This window comes from Trichomycterus rosablanca, chromosome 16 (assembly GCF_030014385.1).
Source record: "Trichomycterus rosablanca isolate fTriRos1 chromosome 16, fTriRos1.hap1, whole genome shotgun sequence".
NCBI lineage: Eukaryota > Metazoa > Chordata > Actinopteri > Siluriformes > Trichomycteridae > Trichomycterus > Trichomycterus rosablanca.
Genome location: NC_086003.1, coordinates 8107374 through 8124502, shown reverse-complemented (window position 1 = coordinate 8124502; position 17129 = coordinate 8107374). Strand labels below are relative to the sequence as shown.

General features: G+C 41.8%; 1 protein-coding gene across 4 annotated transcripts in view; it reads left to right on the top strand.

Annotated features, from left to right (window-relative positions):
• Positions 1 to 17129, top strand: part of sec16a (SEC16 homolog A, endoplasmic reticulum export factor) — a 54100-nt gene that overhangs the window by 36012 nt on the left and 959 nt on the right. For 3 of the 4 annotated variants that reach the window (XM_063012229.1, XM_063012231.1, XM_063012228.1), the window contains 8 exons: positions 4249 to 4329; positions 4421 to 4477; positions 4565 to 4700; positions 5860 to 6000; positions 7942 to 8030; positions 8645 to 8698; positions 12115 to 12174; positions 15768 to 15833. In XM_063012229.1, coding sequence (XP_062868299.1) covers positions 4249 to 4329; positions 4421 to 4477; positions 4565 to 4700; positions 5860 to 6000; positions 7942 to 8030; positions 8645 to 8698; positions 12115 to 12174; positions 15768 to 15833 — 684 coding nt within the window. The remainder of the gene's footprint in view (positions 1 to 4248; positions 4330 to 4420; positions 4478 to 4564; positions 4701 to 5859; positions 6001 to 7941; positions 8031 to 8644; positions 8699 to 12114; positions 12175 to 15767; positions 15834 to 17129) is intronic. The other variant, XM_063012230.1, reaches the window with a different exon arrangement.

The window sequence follows — 17129 nt, the reverse complement described above, 5'->3', positions numbered from 1 at the left end:
AGTGCAAGAATACAGAGAGAGTAGCATGATCCTCTGTAGGTGAAATCAAAATATTTGGGGTGTCCACGTTTTATTAGGAATGTGCTACTTTTTAAGTTATACAACTTTGAGCCAATCACATTTTATGTTTAATTATAACACTAACCAGAAACTCTAGTGTATTAGCAGTTTGGTAGTTGTAAGCCAACACAAATAGTAGCTGTGCCCTTATTTACTTGAACTCCTTCTTCTAAACATTGCTTACATAACAACCTTTCACCAATGTGGATCTAAAAGGTCCCAACTAGGGATGTCCCGATCCGATCTCAAAGATCGGAATCGGGGCCGATCAAGGCATTTTTTAACTAATCGGTATCGGCTTTACTAAAGCCGATCATAACCCGATCTTTTGTTTTACGTCAGCATGTCCACTGTGTGTAAATACTGTAAATTGGAAAGTGAAACAAGTCCAACAGTGAAGTGTAATGTCTGCAATGCGAGCGTTTCACGAGGCGGTAGTAGCAGAGCTGCATTCATTACTGTAGAATTTTACTATAGACCACTGAAGTCGTGTCGTCATTTTGTAGTCCACGGCATGTTGTTATGCCCATATTTGGTAACCCGGGTCTAACAGAAATTTTGAATGGGAAATATGAATGGAGATTTCGCAAATTGCCTCTCTCGCATCCTGTAGTCATAAAAAATGTTACAGAGCTGTTACGTTTTGTGTTATGGAGATTCTTCTGTCTATTATCACTGGATCCTCTGAATTATGAAGTCGTTAAAGAGTCAAAATATGAATATTGCTACATGTAAGCTAATGCTACTGCGCACTGAATTGACGCCACTTAATGTTTTCTTTTTTTTTTTCTTTTATAAGCCTCTTAAATAACCGCACGAAGCAGCGCGATTCACCAGTGTAACAGTGGAGTGATATTCACAAGTTTTAGTTTATATTTTTAGTAGGTAGCTACATTAAAGTAGAAAGCAAGGATAGTCGGGTTGATTTGATTGGTGTAGTTCAGTGACGTCTAATTAATGCGCAGTAGCGTTAGCTTTCATGTAGCAATATTAGTATTACGACCCTTTAACAACCTCATAATTCAGAGGATCCAGTGATGTACAGGAGAAAAATTTACATAGGACAAAACGTATAGGGTTCTGAACATGTTTATTTAGCACAGGCTGCGTTAGAGTCGATTTTTTTGAAAACCCATCGTGCTGACGTGGCAATAAATCCCAGCTACTACTACTACTTTTTGAAAACCCCATTCATTTTTCCTATAGGAAATCTGAGTTAGACCCGGGTCTCCAAATATGGGCATAACGAGGACTACAGAATGACGCACGACTTCAGTGGTCTATTTATATGGTGTGTGAGTCAAGGATCACTCCGGTTTACAAAACAATAACTTTTAATACGAGTATAAAAACTTCAGGACCATAACATACAGCTTTTACGAGTTTACGTGTTACAAGACTGAACGACATCTCAGTATCAAGCACTCTGATTGGCTTAGTTATGTAACCGAGCGTCGTAGTGATGCACCTGCTTAATAAAGAAATAAATACATGGTATATTCACAAATTGTCGGGAGCATAACACTTTATTAACTTCTTCTGTTACGGTACCGAATACCGTACAGCCAAGCACGCTATTCCATGCGCTATGGAAGCCCCAAAGGGTCAAAACACACTCACTTCGCGTAGAAACTTCCATCAAACCATTGTCACAATACAAGCACTTTAAGAACTGGCTTTCCTTCATAACAAAAGAGTGACTTTCCATTTTATTTTGGTATTCAGGTTTTACTGTAATGCTGTTAAGTAACTTATTTGTTTTTTTTATATTCAAGTTAAGCTGCTACACCACTTGAGTGGAGATTTCTGAAAATTATGTTCTTTGAATGTAAAGTTCAGAGTGAAACTGTAATTATCTCACTCATTTTGAGTGTTCTAGTTTTACTACTACAATGCTGCACTAAGTTTGTTTACTTTTATTTTGTAAAAATAAAAGAACATTAAGCAATAGTTTGGATGCAGGCGATTTTTTTTCCTACAGCACTGCAGAGCTATTCAGTTGTTAAACATATACATTGAATTAATTTGAATAACTGTAATGTACTCGAAGTGTGCACTGTGTGAACAGTATTATCTAGTTCTTATCTAGACAATATCTAGAAAATACAAGTATCGGTTTGAGAATCGGTATCGGATCGGGATCAAAATTAATGATCGGGATCGGGAACAAAAAAACGTGATCGGGACATCCCTAGACCAAGCCATTTGTAGGACTCTGGGGCTCCAGTGATCCACTGTAAAATCCTGTATGTCATGAAGAGATTTTAGAAGACCAGACACTGCATGGAGAATCACTACAAATATTCTCCAATAGCAAATCAACGACTTATCTAGCATGTCACAAAAGAACCCAGATAGAAGCCGCAGTCCTCCGCTAGAAATGTCATTAGAAAGAGACGGCGCAACAGTGACTCTTATTAAAAAAAAAACAGCGGCAAAGTGGAAACCTCTGTAAACCCAAAGAAGACTAATGGGTCAGAAATGCAACTTTTTGCATAACATGGGTCCAGCTTGCTTCAGTTATCCAAACATCAGGGCCTGGGTGACCACAAATCCTTCTATCTACCAGACAGTTCTGAAATCCTGAAAGACAGTTAAATATAAAGCACAAGTGCAGTTGGATTAAAATGTAGACAGCAGACACACTTAGATGTGACTGAGGTAGGGTAGGTCAGATGAGAGGAATTTTCCTCATTGGTCGAAGCACCTGCACGGGTGGAGAGAGATTTACGCTGAGCACAACGTCCCTCTCCATATGATGAAAAAGAAGCAGCCGTCGATTGCATGCGTGTTGGAGGGGGTGGGTTGGCTCGTAAGCGCCACAGGAATTGTGATTAGGAGAAAGTGTTTTTATGGAGGTACCAAATAAATAAATATTGCATATTTATTGCATATTTAATCAATATTTATCCTCTTAACATTTAAAATGTAGTTCTTAGGCACCCAGGTGGCACAGCGGGATATTCTGCTACCGGCTGGGCGCCATCTAGCAGGAACATTTGGCAGTGCCTGCAGCAGACAATAATTGGCCACCGTGTCTGCTGGGAAGTGGGTGGGATCTTCAAACGCTGTGTAAGAACCCTGGTTAGCAGATAGAGGCACCTCTGCAGAAAGCATGGGCGAAAAGAAGGGGTCCGCTAAAGACTGTGCATGGTTGGAAGAGGCGTGAGCAGAAAATATACCCTCCTCGAATGCAATCAGGGATCCCCCAGCAGCGGAAAACAGATTGACTCTGCTTAATCGGGAGAAAAAGGGGAGAAATTGCATAAATAAATAGAAAAAAAAGAAAAACAATAGTACTTATTGTCCATATTGCTCACCCCAACAATACTCAATTTACAGTGCAAAAGCCCACGCCATACTTATGGCATTAAAATATGCAGAAAAAGAACAAAAGCACAAAATACTAATTTGCACAGATTCTAAATCATGCCTCAAAGCACTACAATCATACACATCAGACCATCCTATCATTAGTAACATACAATGGACAATCAGTATTTTAACAGAGCAAGAATATGACATACAACTATGCTGGGTACCAGGACACAGTGGAATTACAGGAAATGAAAAAGCAGACCAAGTAGCTAGAGGAAAAACAAGACAAAATACAACGAACATCAAAATCCCATCAACCGACTTAAAAGCATCAATAAATCTCTACATCAAAAGAAAATGGCAAAATGAATGGAATACCCAGCTCACCAATAAACTATATGAAATACACCCAAACTTTAATGCCAAGCCAAGAATTCACCAGGGACGACGCATAGACCAGGTCATATACACGAGGTGCCGAATCGGCCACTCCAGAATAACCCACCAACACCTAATAAAAGGAGAAAAACCCCCAACTTGTGAAACCTGCCAAACACCTATATCAATAAAACACATCTTGATAGAATGCCCAAAATACACTAAAGAAAGAGAACAAGCACACATGCCAGAAACTATCAAAGAGACTCTCACACAAGACAACACAAGAAGACTTAACCTACCTTGCAACAATAAAAATAAAAATGAACATATAATATGGACCAAAATATGAAGACACATATATAATACCTATTACTGCCATTAAATGACACCCAATGTGTTAAACATTGCGTTAAAACTTAAATAAATAAATAAATAAATTGTCCATATTGCTCAAAATATATGTGCCTTTTGTCATCATATGTGTTTCAGGGGGGAGGTGGAGGCATCTTAAGCTGGTTGTATCGCAGAGGCAAAAACGAAGTTCACCTGCCAGATGACACAGACAAATCTGTAACTGAACTAAATTTACCTCTTTGTCTTTTTCCTCAGTTGTTTTTTATGTTCTGCTCTGTTATTAATGCATACCATGTGTGTGTTGCAGATTTTTTGGGATAATGAGAAAGGAAGATGGGTGAATCGGGATGAACCAGAAGAGGAGGTACATGCTGATACTATGATGATCACATTTTTTGAAAGCACTCGTATGTATACTTAAAATTTCATTGAATGCATGTGTTGCTTTCAGGCTAAACCGCCTCCTCCTCCTCCCTCGATGTTTCCAAAAGCGCCAATGGGCGGTGCCGGGATGGGACCTGGAATGGGTGGGCCACCAGCTGGACCAGGGGCAGGACCCCCAGTTAATATCTTCTCCAGGAAAGCAGGTGGGCCATTTGTGTGGGTCATATTTGTTTGTATTACAGGACACAACCGCTCAGTAGAGGATGTCACAATCACAACAACCGCTTAGCCTGCTATTTTTATCTCAATGCCATAGTTCTAATTTTTGGAATTGGAGAGTAACATTGTCGGATGTAATCCACAGTTTAAGAAAAAACTACCGATGAGGCATAACATTATGACCGGTGAAGTGAATAACACTGATTATCTTTTCATCATGGCACCTGTTAGTGGGTGGGATATATTAGTTGATGTTAGAAGCAGGAAAAATGGGCAAGCGTAAAGATTTGAGCGAGTCTGACAAGGGCCAAATTGTGATGGCTAGACGACTGGGTCAGAGCATCTCTAAAACTGCAGCTCTTGTGGGGTGTTCCCGGTCTGCAGTGGTCAGTATCTATCAAAAGTGGTCCAAGGAAAAAACAGGGTCATGGGCTGCCAAGGCTCATTGATGCACGTGGGGAGCGAAGGCTGGCCCGTGTGGTCCGATCTAACAGACGAGCTACAATAGCTTAAATTGCTGAAGTTAATGCTGGTTCTGACAGAAAGGTGTCGGACTCCAGGCCTCGATAGGTCAGGGTTGTTTTGGCAGCAAAAGGGGTACTAACGCCGCTCAGGTGGCGCAACGGTAAAGTACGCTAGCGCACCAGAGTTGGGGTTTTAAATACATCGTATCGAATCTCAGCTCTGCCTCTCCGACTGGGCTGGGCGGCAGCGTGAACAACGATTGGCTGTGGTTCAGCGTCAGGGGTAAAAAGTCGGATCATAGATCCTCATAACTGGTGCACCTGCGGCCCCTGATGGCTGACTGATGGCGCCTGCACAGGGCTGAGGAATAATGCTGATGGGGGTGTGACCTTCCATACACAGTGCTCGTCTGTGTATGAACTCGACTCGTGCAGGTGAAAAATGAAGACGTGCGTCCTCAGTCAGTGGTGAAGGGTCGAATCAGTATAGAGGATGCAATCAGGGTAATTGGACACGACTAGATTAGGGGACAACAATTGGGAGAAAAAAAAAGGGGGATTAATACAATATTATGAAGGTGGTCATAATGTTATGCCCGATTGGTGTATTCTGTCTGTGTAATATTAACATCTAAAAGCTTGACCAGTTTTATATCTCTGTCCTCTTGTATTTTTTCAGGCACTAAGCCTCGCTATGTGGATGTGATGAATCCGGGTCGTGGGTCTTCGAAACCAGCTCCTTCTGTCGCACCTCCTGCAGATCTTTTTGCCCCTCTTGCACCCATGGCTATGCCCGCAAACCTCTTTGTTCCCTCTGCAGGTAGGGTGTGCTTGTGTGAGTCGTATAACGCAAACCATATTGTGAGAAAGTGTAAGTGTTGCAGAGCCACCGACCTGGCCTATGTTTGAAGGAGAGAGGGTCAGATCTCCTGGACTTGTCTGCGCACTTGTGCAAGTGAGGGTGGGTGTCACATGGAGCTTAGCGTGACTCTCCGTGCGTAATATGGATGTCGGATTTATGAGCGTTATATGCCTACTACATAGGGAATGGCATACTGTTACTACATAGCGTACTACATACACTGTAGGTATAAATATTTAAGTTATACCAACAGATGTACTGACTTCACTCACCGAGCACTTTATTAGCTACACCTATTCAGTACGTATATTGATTATTTTACCATACAAACTTTGTGGGTATACAATAACTAACTGTAGCCCATGTGTTGCTCTGTACACTTCATCACCCTGCGTGGGACGGCACAGTGGCTAAGTGGGTAGCACTGTCGCCTCACAGCAAGAAGGTCCTGGGTTCGATCCCTGGGTGGGGCGGTCCGGGTCCTTTCTGTGTGGTTTGCATGTTCTCCCCGTGTCTGCATGGGTTGTCTCTGGGTGCTCCGGTGTGTTTGGGTAATTGGGCAGCATAATAAGTAATGAAGGCAAGCCTTAGCCTAGTGGTTAGGGTACAGGACTGGTAATCAGAAGGTTGCTGGATTAAGCCACACCACTGCCAGGTTGTTGCTGTTGGGCCCTTAGGCAAGGCCCTTAACCCTCAATTGCTTAGACTGTATACTGCAACTGCAATGTAAGTCGCTTTGGATAAAGGCGTAAATAAATGTAAATGTAAATATAAGTAATGTGTGTTCTACTATGAGTGTAGCAGGTGCAGCAATGTTGTTGGGTTTTTAAAGTTCTGTTTAAACCTGCTGGCCCCTTTATTAGGAACACATACCCCATTAGCAATTATTGTAGGTGTACAGTTAGATACTACAGCTATTTTTCCATGTACTATGTGTACATCCTTTGTGATTCCTTTCAATATATATTGGGTCACTTTTGCTTGTTAAATAAACAGTAAAACACTCAATTATGAGCCAGCACAAGTCAGTCAACACGTTGAGGTTTATAGACGAGTTGTTATTTATTATTCTTGTTGCCCATGACAAACCTCAACTCACTCCTTTCCAACAGGACAGGAAAAGGGCCTAGAGATAAAAATTTAGGCATGTAACATGACTGCAGGGGGTATACAACAACTAGGCATAACATTATGACCACTGACAGGTGAAGTTAATAACACTGATTATCTCTATCACGGCACCTGTTAGTGGGTGGGATATATTAGGCAGCAACTGAACATTTTATCCTCAAAGTTGATGTGTTACAAGCAGAAAAATGGGCAAGTGTAAGGACTTGGAGCGAGTCTGACAAGGGCCAAAGTGTGATGGCTAGACGACTGGGTCAGAGCATCTCCAAAAATGCAGCTCCTGTGGGGTGTTCCTGGTCTGCAGTGGTCAGTATCTATCAAAAGTGGTCCAAGGAAGGAACAGTGGTAAACCGGCGACAGGGTAATGGGCAGCCAAGGCTTATTGATGCACATGGGGAACAAAGGCTGGCTCACAGACAAGCTGTTTTGGCAGCAAATGGGAGACCAACACAGTTTTAGGAAGGTGGTAATAATGTTATGCCCAATCGGTGTACATTTGCAACAAGTATGTTGAATTTGTATAGATTTCTATTTAAACTTAATTTTAGGTTAGTTGCTTGCATGATAGGTGGTCATAACTAAGTGGATTTGGATAAAAGCGTGTGCCTATTGCTACAAATACAAATTTCCAGCTTCTAGTTATTTGCTATTTAAAAAAAATTGTACTGGCAGTTAAATGTAAATGGAATTAATTTTTATTTTATTTTTTCTTGGTCAGTTGGTTAATATGTGTAGATGATTAATTTTACTTTATTTTACACATTTCTTCAGCACCAGTTGAGCAGCAGCCTTTGGAAGGAAGTGTTCCAGAAAACAGTGATGGTACAGAACACACCCAGCCCAACGCAGCAGTTCCACAGGTACACACAAACACACGTGTGTAATTTAAGGTTTATGATGCACCTACTACCTTTTGCTGGTTCTAATAAAAGAAAATCACATTTAATTGCATAATCCCAGTGTTTTAAACAAATAAAATATAATTTGTCTGAAAGCTGTTTCCTTTATCAAGAATCACAGTTCCGCTCAGGTGGTGCAGCGGTAAAACAAGCTAGCACACCAGAGCTGACATTTCGAACTTGTCGGTTCAAAACTCAGCTCTGCCATCCGGCTGGGCTGGGCAGCTATATAAACGATTGGCTTGTTGTTCATATGCTGATCCGCATATGAACTCGCCTCATTCAGCTGAAAAGATGCAGTAGGCTATTGCACACGTGTCAGAGTGTGTGACAGTCTTGCTCACCACAATCAGCAGTGGGGATCAGCATCAGGAAGCTGTATAATTTTGTATGATTTTGCTGTATAATGTTCCAGCATGTCTTAATGTAATCAGCCCCAACCAGCTAGCAACAGTGTAGTATGTCTAAAACCTCCTCAAATTGTCATGTTTCATTACTGATCATTTATGTAGTGTGGTGGACTGCTGAAAATTCTCCCTAGTGCCTATACTTATTGTGCTCTTTGTTCTTCTCAGATGTTTAATCCAACTCTCTTGCCTTCGGGCCTGGAGGGCACCCAGTCAGGAGAGGTACAGTACCATTAAACCCTGATTGTTCTTCTCTCTTAGACTTTTAAATCAATTCATCCTTTCATTCTGTCCTCTCCATCACGAGCACATACTTAACCATTCAACTTGTTCAGCTTAATATTCACACTGAATACAGTTTCAGTCACAAAGTGCATAAACACACCGATAAAGCAAAAATGTGCACAAAACCAGGCCTAATGTTCATTAATAACAAGGGTGTAATCAGGTGGTGCAAAGGTGTGAAGACCTGAGCTCTTGTTTCAAAGCTGGCATTGATCTAGTCGGATGCTCAAAACACAAATGGCCAGATGAGGAATCATCTCTTTACTGCTGCAACAGCGACTCCTGCTGTCTGGTCGATGACATGGCGCAAGCGGTGGAAATATACAGAGAGCATAGTGTGTTTCTCCATATGTGTTAAAGGGTTTCTGTAAGAATCCATGGTCAAAGGTGTCAGGCGTGCTAGGGGGCATTCTAGTCTAGCTTTACTGAACCAGTGCAGTAATTGGAAATAACTAAAACCGGAAGGAAAGGGGAGGGATTCATATTTTAAAAATAGCATTAATTTAGTAATTATCATAACATAAAGATTCATTCTCAATTAAAAAATGGCAATTATATCCATTCAGAATCAAATCCACAGTACAATAATGTGCAAAGAGGCATCTAGATTCTGTATTTGTTTGTTTAAAAGCAAGTCTATCATAACACTGAGAATCCAATCTATTATGTTGTCCAAGAGGCCAGTCTGTAAATAGCTACAGGGTTGGGAAACTTCCGTACATGTCATGTGTTATTTAAGCAATAGAACACTTGAGGTCGTGTGTTATCACGAATAACATCACGAATAACATCACGGCTGTGACCAAATCACAGCCGTGATGTTATTCACGATAACACACGACCTCAAGTGTTCTATTGCTTTTATACAACAGTTTTTTACAAAATAAAGAAAGAAAATAAATCAAAGAAGCAATGAATTTCATATTGAATATGCTTTAATATTGACAATACCTTCCGCCAGACATCCCAAGTTGCAAAAACTCATTTCAGGGAGGTAGGAACAACAAGAAGAAAAAGGCAAGAACCTCCGAAAGGGAAAAAAATAAATAAAAAACCTCTCTCACACACACCAAAGGATTATGGATGATAACAGAACTCTTAGGAGCTGCTAACTGGGCTATTAAGCTAACTGTTCGCATTACAAACATATTAAAGTTCCCTACATAGTGCACTAGATTGTGTATCAGATCGTGGATTTATGTTCCCTACATAGTGCACTAGATTGTGTATCAGATCACGGATTTATGTTCCCTACACAGTGCGCTTGATTGTGTATCAGATCGCGGATTTATGTTCCCTACACAGTGCGCTAGATTGTGTATCAGATTGCGGATTTATGTTCCCTACACAGTGTGCTAGATTGTGTATCAGATCGTGGATTTATGTTCCCTACATAGTGCACTAGATTGTGTATCAGATCGTGGATTTATGTTCCCTACACAGTGCGCTAGATTGTGTATCAGATCGTGGATTTATGTTCCCTACACAGTGCGCTAGATTGTGTATCAGATCACGGATTTATGTTCCCTACACAGTGCGCTTGATTGTGTATCAGATCGCGGATTTATGTTCCCTACACAGTGCGCTAGATTGTGTATCAGATCGTGGATTTATGTTCCCTACACAGTGCGCTAGATTGTGTATCAGATCGTGGATTTATGTTCCCTACACAGTGTGCTAGATTGTGTATCAGATCGTGGATTTATGTTCCCTACATAGTGCACTAGATTGTGTATCAGATCGTGGATTTATGTTCCCTACACAGTGCGCTAGATTGTGTATCAGATCGTGGATTTATGTTCCCTACACAGTGCGCTAGATTGTGTATCAGATCGCGGATTTATGTTCCCTACACAGTGCGCTAGATTGTGTATCAGATTGCGGATTTATGTTCTCTACACAGTGCGCTAGATTGTGTATCAGATCACGGATTTATGTTCCCTACACAGTGCGCTTGATTGTGTATCAGATCGCGGATTTATGTTCCCTACACAGTGCGCTAGATTGTGTATCAGATTGCGGATTTATGTTCCCTACACAGTGTGCTAGATTGTGTATCAGATCGTGGATTTATGTTCCCTACATAGTGCACTAGATTGTGTATCAGATCGTGGATTTATGTTCCCTACACAGTGCGCTAGATTGTGTATCAAATCGTGGATTTATGTTCCCTACACAGTGCGCTAGATTGTGTATCAGATCACGGATTTATGTTCCCTACACAGTGCGCTTGATTGTGTATCAGATTGCGGATTTATGTTCCCTACACAGTGCGCTAGATTGTGTATCAGATCGTGGATTTATGTTCCCTACACAGTGCGCTTGATTGTGTATCAGATCGCGGATTTATGTTCCCTACACAGTGCGCTAGATTGTGTATCAGATCGTGGATTTATGTTCCCTACATAGTGCACTAGATTGTGTATCAGATCACGGATTTAAAACGCGATCGGGAATAAGGTCTGTGTCGCCTGCGTGCATGAAGCTTGTCGTTACTGGCAACGCGTCAGCGGAGTAATACAGTTGTGGTGTGAAAAGGCCGTGCTGTTATCACGAATATCAGCACAGTTAGAACGCTTCTCAACCAATCAGATTGTAAGGTCGGAACTAACTGTTGTATAATAAACAATATGGACCAGCCTATAAATAAATATGTAGGGAGTCCTCACCCCCATGGGCCAGCCATAGATAGGAAAGTGGTCATAGAAAGGAAATTATTAAAATAGGGTTTAACACGGCGCCCAGGTGGCACAGCAGGATATTCTGCTCTCCCTGGTTTGAATCTCAGCTCTGATACTGGTTGCCTGGGTGCCATCTAGACAAAATTGTAGACATAAGTGGGTGGGGTCTTCAAACGCTGTGCAAGGATCCTGGTTAGTAGCCCAGGGCGCCCATGGAGCTCGGTGCTTGTCTCTCCGTGTGCTATATCCGGCCTCTATTCGGCCCGTGCTAATCCACAAGTGAATAAGAAAGGGGTTTATGGACTGTGCACGCACTGGAGGGGGAGTGGGGCAGGCGAATATACCTCCCTCTGCCGCAATCTGGACTAATGGCTATGCTAAATTGGGAGAAAAAGGAAGAAATGCATTAACACACACACACACACATGCTCTGAAACAAACTACTGTCTGCTTAAAAGTGTCACCAATGTTCGTTCCTAAATCTTTCATACTCCTCTTAAATGCATGAATGGGTGTGACAGAGCGTGGCCTGCTGCTAAGCCCAATAAACTGGGTGCTAAAATGGACTGGTTCTGATATAATCAATGTCATGACTGACGAGCTTAATAATCTGCATGGGATTAATTTTGGCTTGTGGTGTTTTTATTGATTTTTTTCCCCCTGCTCTTCTAGCTCTCACGTTCTAGCTCAATGAGTTCTTTATCACGAGAAGTGAGTCAACATTTAAACCAGGTACCTAAAGTTGGGCGTCACTCCATTTACATACGAACGCACAATTACCCTTATTCCTGTACCCTACACCTTGTCGTTGCATGTCAGCTCATGTCTCCAGCCTGACACATCAGACTCCCCGATTGCTGATTATGTTGGCTTCACTTTCTGCTGTGCCTTTTTCATCATGCGCATTCCCACCTTTCCTGCATGTTTAATAATCAGCATTGCTGCTTCTCTCTATAGTAGATCTAGACTAAATTTAATGGCTGATATATCTGAACCACACATTGTTTACATGCATATTTTAATGGATTTAATGTGTTTAAAACAAGTGGCCTACGGCTAGTAATGTGTTTACTATCGCACAGTCAGTAATTGGCAAAATGTATTATTTTGAAAGTTAGCCAGTTAGTGTTAGGATTTTATTATGGAAATAACATTAGGGGGGATTTGAATGCAGCTGCTACTTTGTAGTGGTAATTATTTAATGATATTAATAGGCAATAAATCATTGTTTTAGAAATCTAAAAAGCCAGTTTGGCCCAAGAAAAAATATATATATTTTAACTAATAAAGTACAACCCTAAATTAGTAAAAAAAAATAAAAAAATTTATATATACAGTGTTTCTTACATTTACTTTGACTTATTTTATTGTAGACAGTATGAATCCAAGATATTTCACATTTTGTCTGGTCAACTTCATTTCATTTGTTAACATAAACCCATTACTGCATTTCAGGCCTGCAAATCAGTCCAAGAAATGTTGGGACAGGAGAAAATTAGGGCTAGTAATGAGGTAAAAAACTAAATAGTGATGTAATTTCAAACAGGTGACGTCAACAGGTGATAATAAAGAAAAGCAGTATCCACTAAAGGCTGAGTCTTTGAGGAGCAAAGATGGCCAGAGGATGTTTAAAACAATGAACCTCAAAGAAAGATTGGAAGGGATTTGCATATTTCTCCCTCTACAGTGCATAATATCATTAAACCATTCAAGGAATTTGGAGGTATTTCAGTGCATAATGGGCAAGGGCACAAGTCTCCGATCCTCCGACCAGCGATCCCCAACCTTTTTTGCACCACAGACCAGTTTCATGTAAGATAAAATTTCATGGACCGGCGGGGGGCGCGAGGATTTAAAATAGAATAACAATACTGCTACAGCCGCTCAGGTGGCGCAGCGGTAAAACACACGCTGTTCACCAGAGCTGAGATCTCGAATACATCGTATCGAATCTCGGCTCTGCCTTGCCGGCTGAGCGGCCACATGAGCAACGATTGGCCTGTTGTTCAGATAAGGGGCGGGACTAAAGCCGGATGAGGACTCTCTCTTAGACTAGTGTGATTACGACCTTTGCTGGCTGGTTGGTGGCGCCTGCACGGAGATGGGGAAGGAGTGCGGTAGGGGGTGTGGCCCTCCGTGCACAGCGCTGTACCGCATTGCGCTCGTCAAGTGTGGGTGATAAGATGTTCGATTGCTGTGCACGTTTCGGATGGGGCGTGGAGCAGCCTCGTCCTCCCCAATCAGGAGCAGGGACCAGCATTAGTGAGAGGATGATTGACGGGTAGAGATTGGATGCGCTAAAGTGGGAGAAAAAGGGGTTAAAAAAAAAAAAACAATACTGCTAAAAATGAGCTTTTTTCGCTGCAACGAGACGCTGCTCCCACCTTGGAGATAAGGTGATTGGATACAATAACACCCGTGTGTCTTGGAAATGGAAGTAGTATTTTCATTGCTTTTGTAGCGATCTCTAATTATTTATCCTTTATGTTCGGCCCAGTAATAGATGACCCACGGCCCGGTGGTTGGGGACCACTGCTTTAGACGGCACTTCATTAAGAACCATTATTCATCAACAGCTGATAGGGACAAAATGGGGCTTGGTATCCTCGGCATCAAAACATCTTTCAAGTGTTGTGAGAAGGAATAGCAACAATACTAAATGGTAAATGCTTTACCGTCCCAACTATTTTTGGGTAAACCCAAATATCTTGGGTTCATACTGTCTGCAATGAAATGTAAGTCAAAGGAAGAGTAAGAAACACTTTTTTATTTGCATTTTCAATACTGTCCCAAAATTTTCTGATTTGGGGTTGTAAATATCCAAGGGTACGTTCCAAATCACTAGTCGATTCCTGCTTGATTCCTAGCTCCTACATCCTTTACCCCGTATCCCGGACTTCTCATTTCTTGGCATGTGCTCCAAGTATCAAGTATCCTATGCAAAAATCTAATGCCAAAACTCAGGGTATAATTAATTCTAAGCACACCCTAAAATCTGGATCAGCAGTAAATTGTCTTAACACTTTATTTCATGTTAATGTAATAATAATTAGCTGGTTTTGATTGGTGGTGGTGACATTCAGCTGGTAACGCCACATTAAATGTGAAGCATTAATAAGCAAGTATTCCTTATTTCACATGTACACTGATCAACCATAACATTAAACCACCTCCTTGTTTCTACAATCACTGTCCATTGTATCAGCTCCACTTACCATATAGAAGCACTTTGAAGTTCTACAATTACTGACTGTAGTCCATCTGTTTCTCTGCATGCTTTGTTAGCCCCCTTTCATGCTGTTCTTCAATGGTCAGGACTCTCCCAGGATCATTCTCAGCACTGCAGTGACACTGACATGGTGGTGGTGTGTTAGTGTGTGTTGTGCTGGTTGAGTGGATGAGACACAGCAGCGCTGCTGGAGTTTTTAAACACTTCACTGTCACTGCTGGACTGAGAATAGTCCATCAACCAAAAATATCCAGCCAACAGTGCCTCGTGGGCAGCATCTTATGACCACTGATGAAGGTCTAGAATATGACCAACTAAAACAGCAGCAATAGATGAGCGATCTTCTCTGACTTTACATCTACAAGGTGAACCAACCAAATAGGAGTGTCGAATAGAGTGGACAGTGAGTGGACACTGTATTTAAAAACTCCAGCAGCGCTGCTGTGTCTGATCCACTCATGCCAGCACAACACACACTAACACACCACCACCATGTCAGTGTCACTGCAGTGCTGAGAATGATCCACCACCTAAATAATACCTGCTCTGTAGTGGTCCTGGGAGAGTCCTGACCAGGGTGAACAGGGTGAAAGCAGGCTAACTAAGCATGCAGAGAAACAGATGGACTACAGTCAGTAATTGTAGAAGTACAAAGTGCTCCTATATGGTAAGTGGAGCTGATAAAACGGACAGTGAGTGTAGAAACAAGGAGGTGGTTTTAATAGACACCGATCAGCCATAATTAATAGAAATAAAGGGTTAGGAATCAAGTACAGGTGATGACGATAAAGAAATGGCTTTATTTTCATTTAACCCACCTAAATGCAAATAAAAACCAATTACATAACGTCCCCTGAGATTGAACCAGGATGAAATTATATGGTAAAGTAGGTGAGCACAGTGATAGCTTAGTGGTTAAGGTATTGCAAGGTCAGAATGTCCCTGGTTTAGGTCCAATTGCTGCCAAGCTACCACTGGTGGGACCTTGAGCAAGGCCTTTAACTCTCACTTGCTTGCATTGTTAAGTCGCTGTGGATAAAATCCAATCCTGGTATTCGGACATAATAGTAATCACTGTTACTATTTTTTTACACAGCTGCCTGCCCAGGGAGCTCCGCCCTCAGGGGGTGTGACTTTCTACAACCCCTCACAGTTTGCACAGGTAAGGGTAAATCTACAGTCTCTTCATTTAGTCCAAGTACTCACCATTGCCAAAAGTAGCTGGACACCCTATTTAAATAGTGGGCTTAGCTCATTTAGCCACACCCGTTACTAACAGATGCAGAAATGCTATCTCTAAAGGGAAACATTGGCAGTTAAATAGAGCGCACTAAGGAGCTTGTTGACCAAGCATAGTGCTGTCAAAAGGTGCCACCTTTCCGAAAACCCTGTCAAATCTCTGCACTGCTACAGCTGCCCTGGTTTCAGTAAGGGATGTCCCTGTGAAGTTGAGGTTGTAGTCCTAACAAGCTCAAAGAATGCGACTGGCAAGTGCTGAAATATGCAAATCTGACTATCCTTGGCTACAGCAATGCCTCTGAAGGTGGCACAAACACAAGAAGAGGAGGGCTACAACTAATGACAGTCATCTCTGTATACACAGATGAGGCATAACATTATGACCTCCTTCCTCCTGCCAAAACAGCCCTGCAACTGTGATGCACTGTGTATTCTGACACCTTTTTATAAAAAAAGCATGAACAATTTGAGCTACAGTAGCTCGTCTGTTGGATCGAACCACACAAAGCCAGCCTTCGCTACCACGTGCATCAGTGAGCCTTGGCCGCCCATGACCCTGTCGCCGGTTTACAACTGTTTCTGCTTTGGACCACTGCAGACCGGGAACACCCCACAAGAGCTCCAGTTTTGGGAGCCATCACAATTTGGCCCTCATCAAACTCCTTACGCTTGCCCATTTTTCCAACTTTGAGGATAAAATTTTCACTTGCTGCCTAATAAATCCCACCCACTAACAGGTGCTGTGATGAAGAGATAACACCTGTCAGTGCTCATAATGTTATGCCTGGTCGGTGTACGTCAGCACTTGCTTGTCGTATTCTGTGAGCTCTTTCGATTGGGCTTCAATGACCAAACAGCTGCACGCAATCATAAATGAGTCTGCGCAACATAAAGCATCAGCTACAATGGTGTAAAGCACACCAACTTTGGACTCTGAAGCTCTGGATTGCAATTACTACTTCATCACCTGTGTGAAGGATGAGTTTGAGTTTGCTAAAAGCAATAGCAGTGCCACTGTAATGTGTGGTAGAGGGGAAATACAAAAACGTAAATATAAAAGTGCAGAAACTCTTTTGAAGATCCCTCGTGATTATTCTTCAGCTTCCCGGCCATATTAATGCCCATTGTTTTGGTAAAGGATGCCCAACAAGCTTCAGCTTAACTGGTGTCCAAATACTTTTGGCCTTCATAGTATTTGTACACTTTCTAATGTATTAAA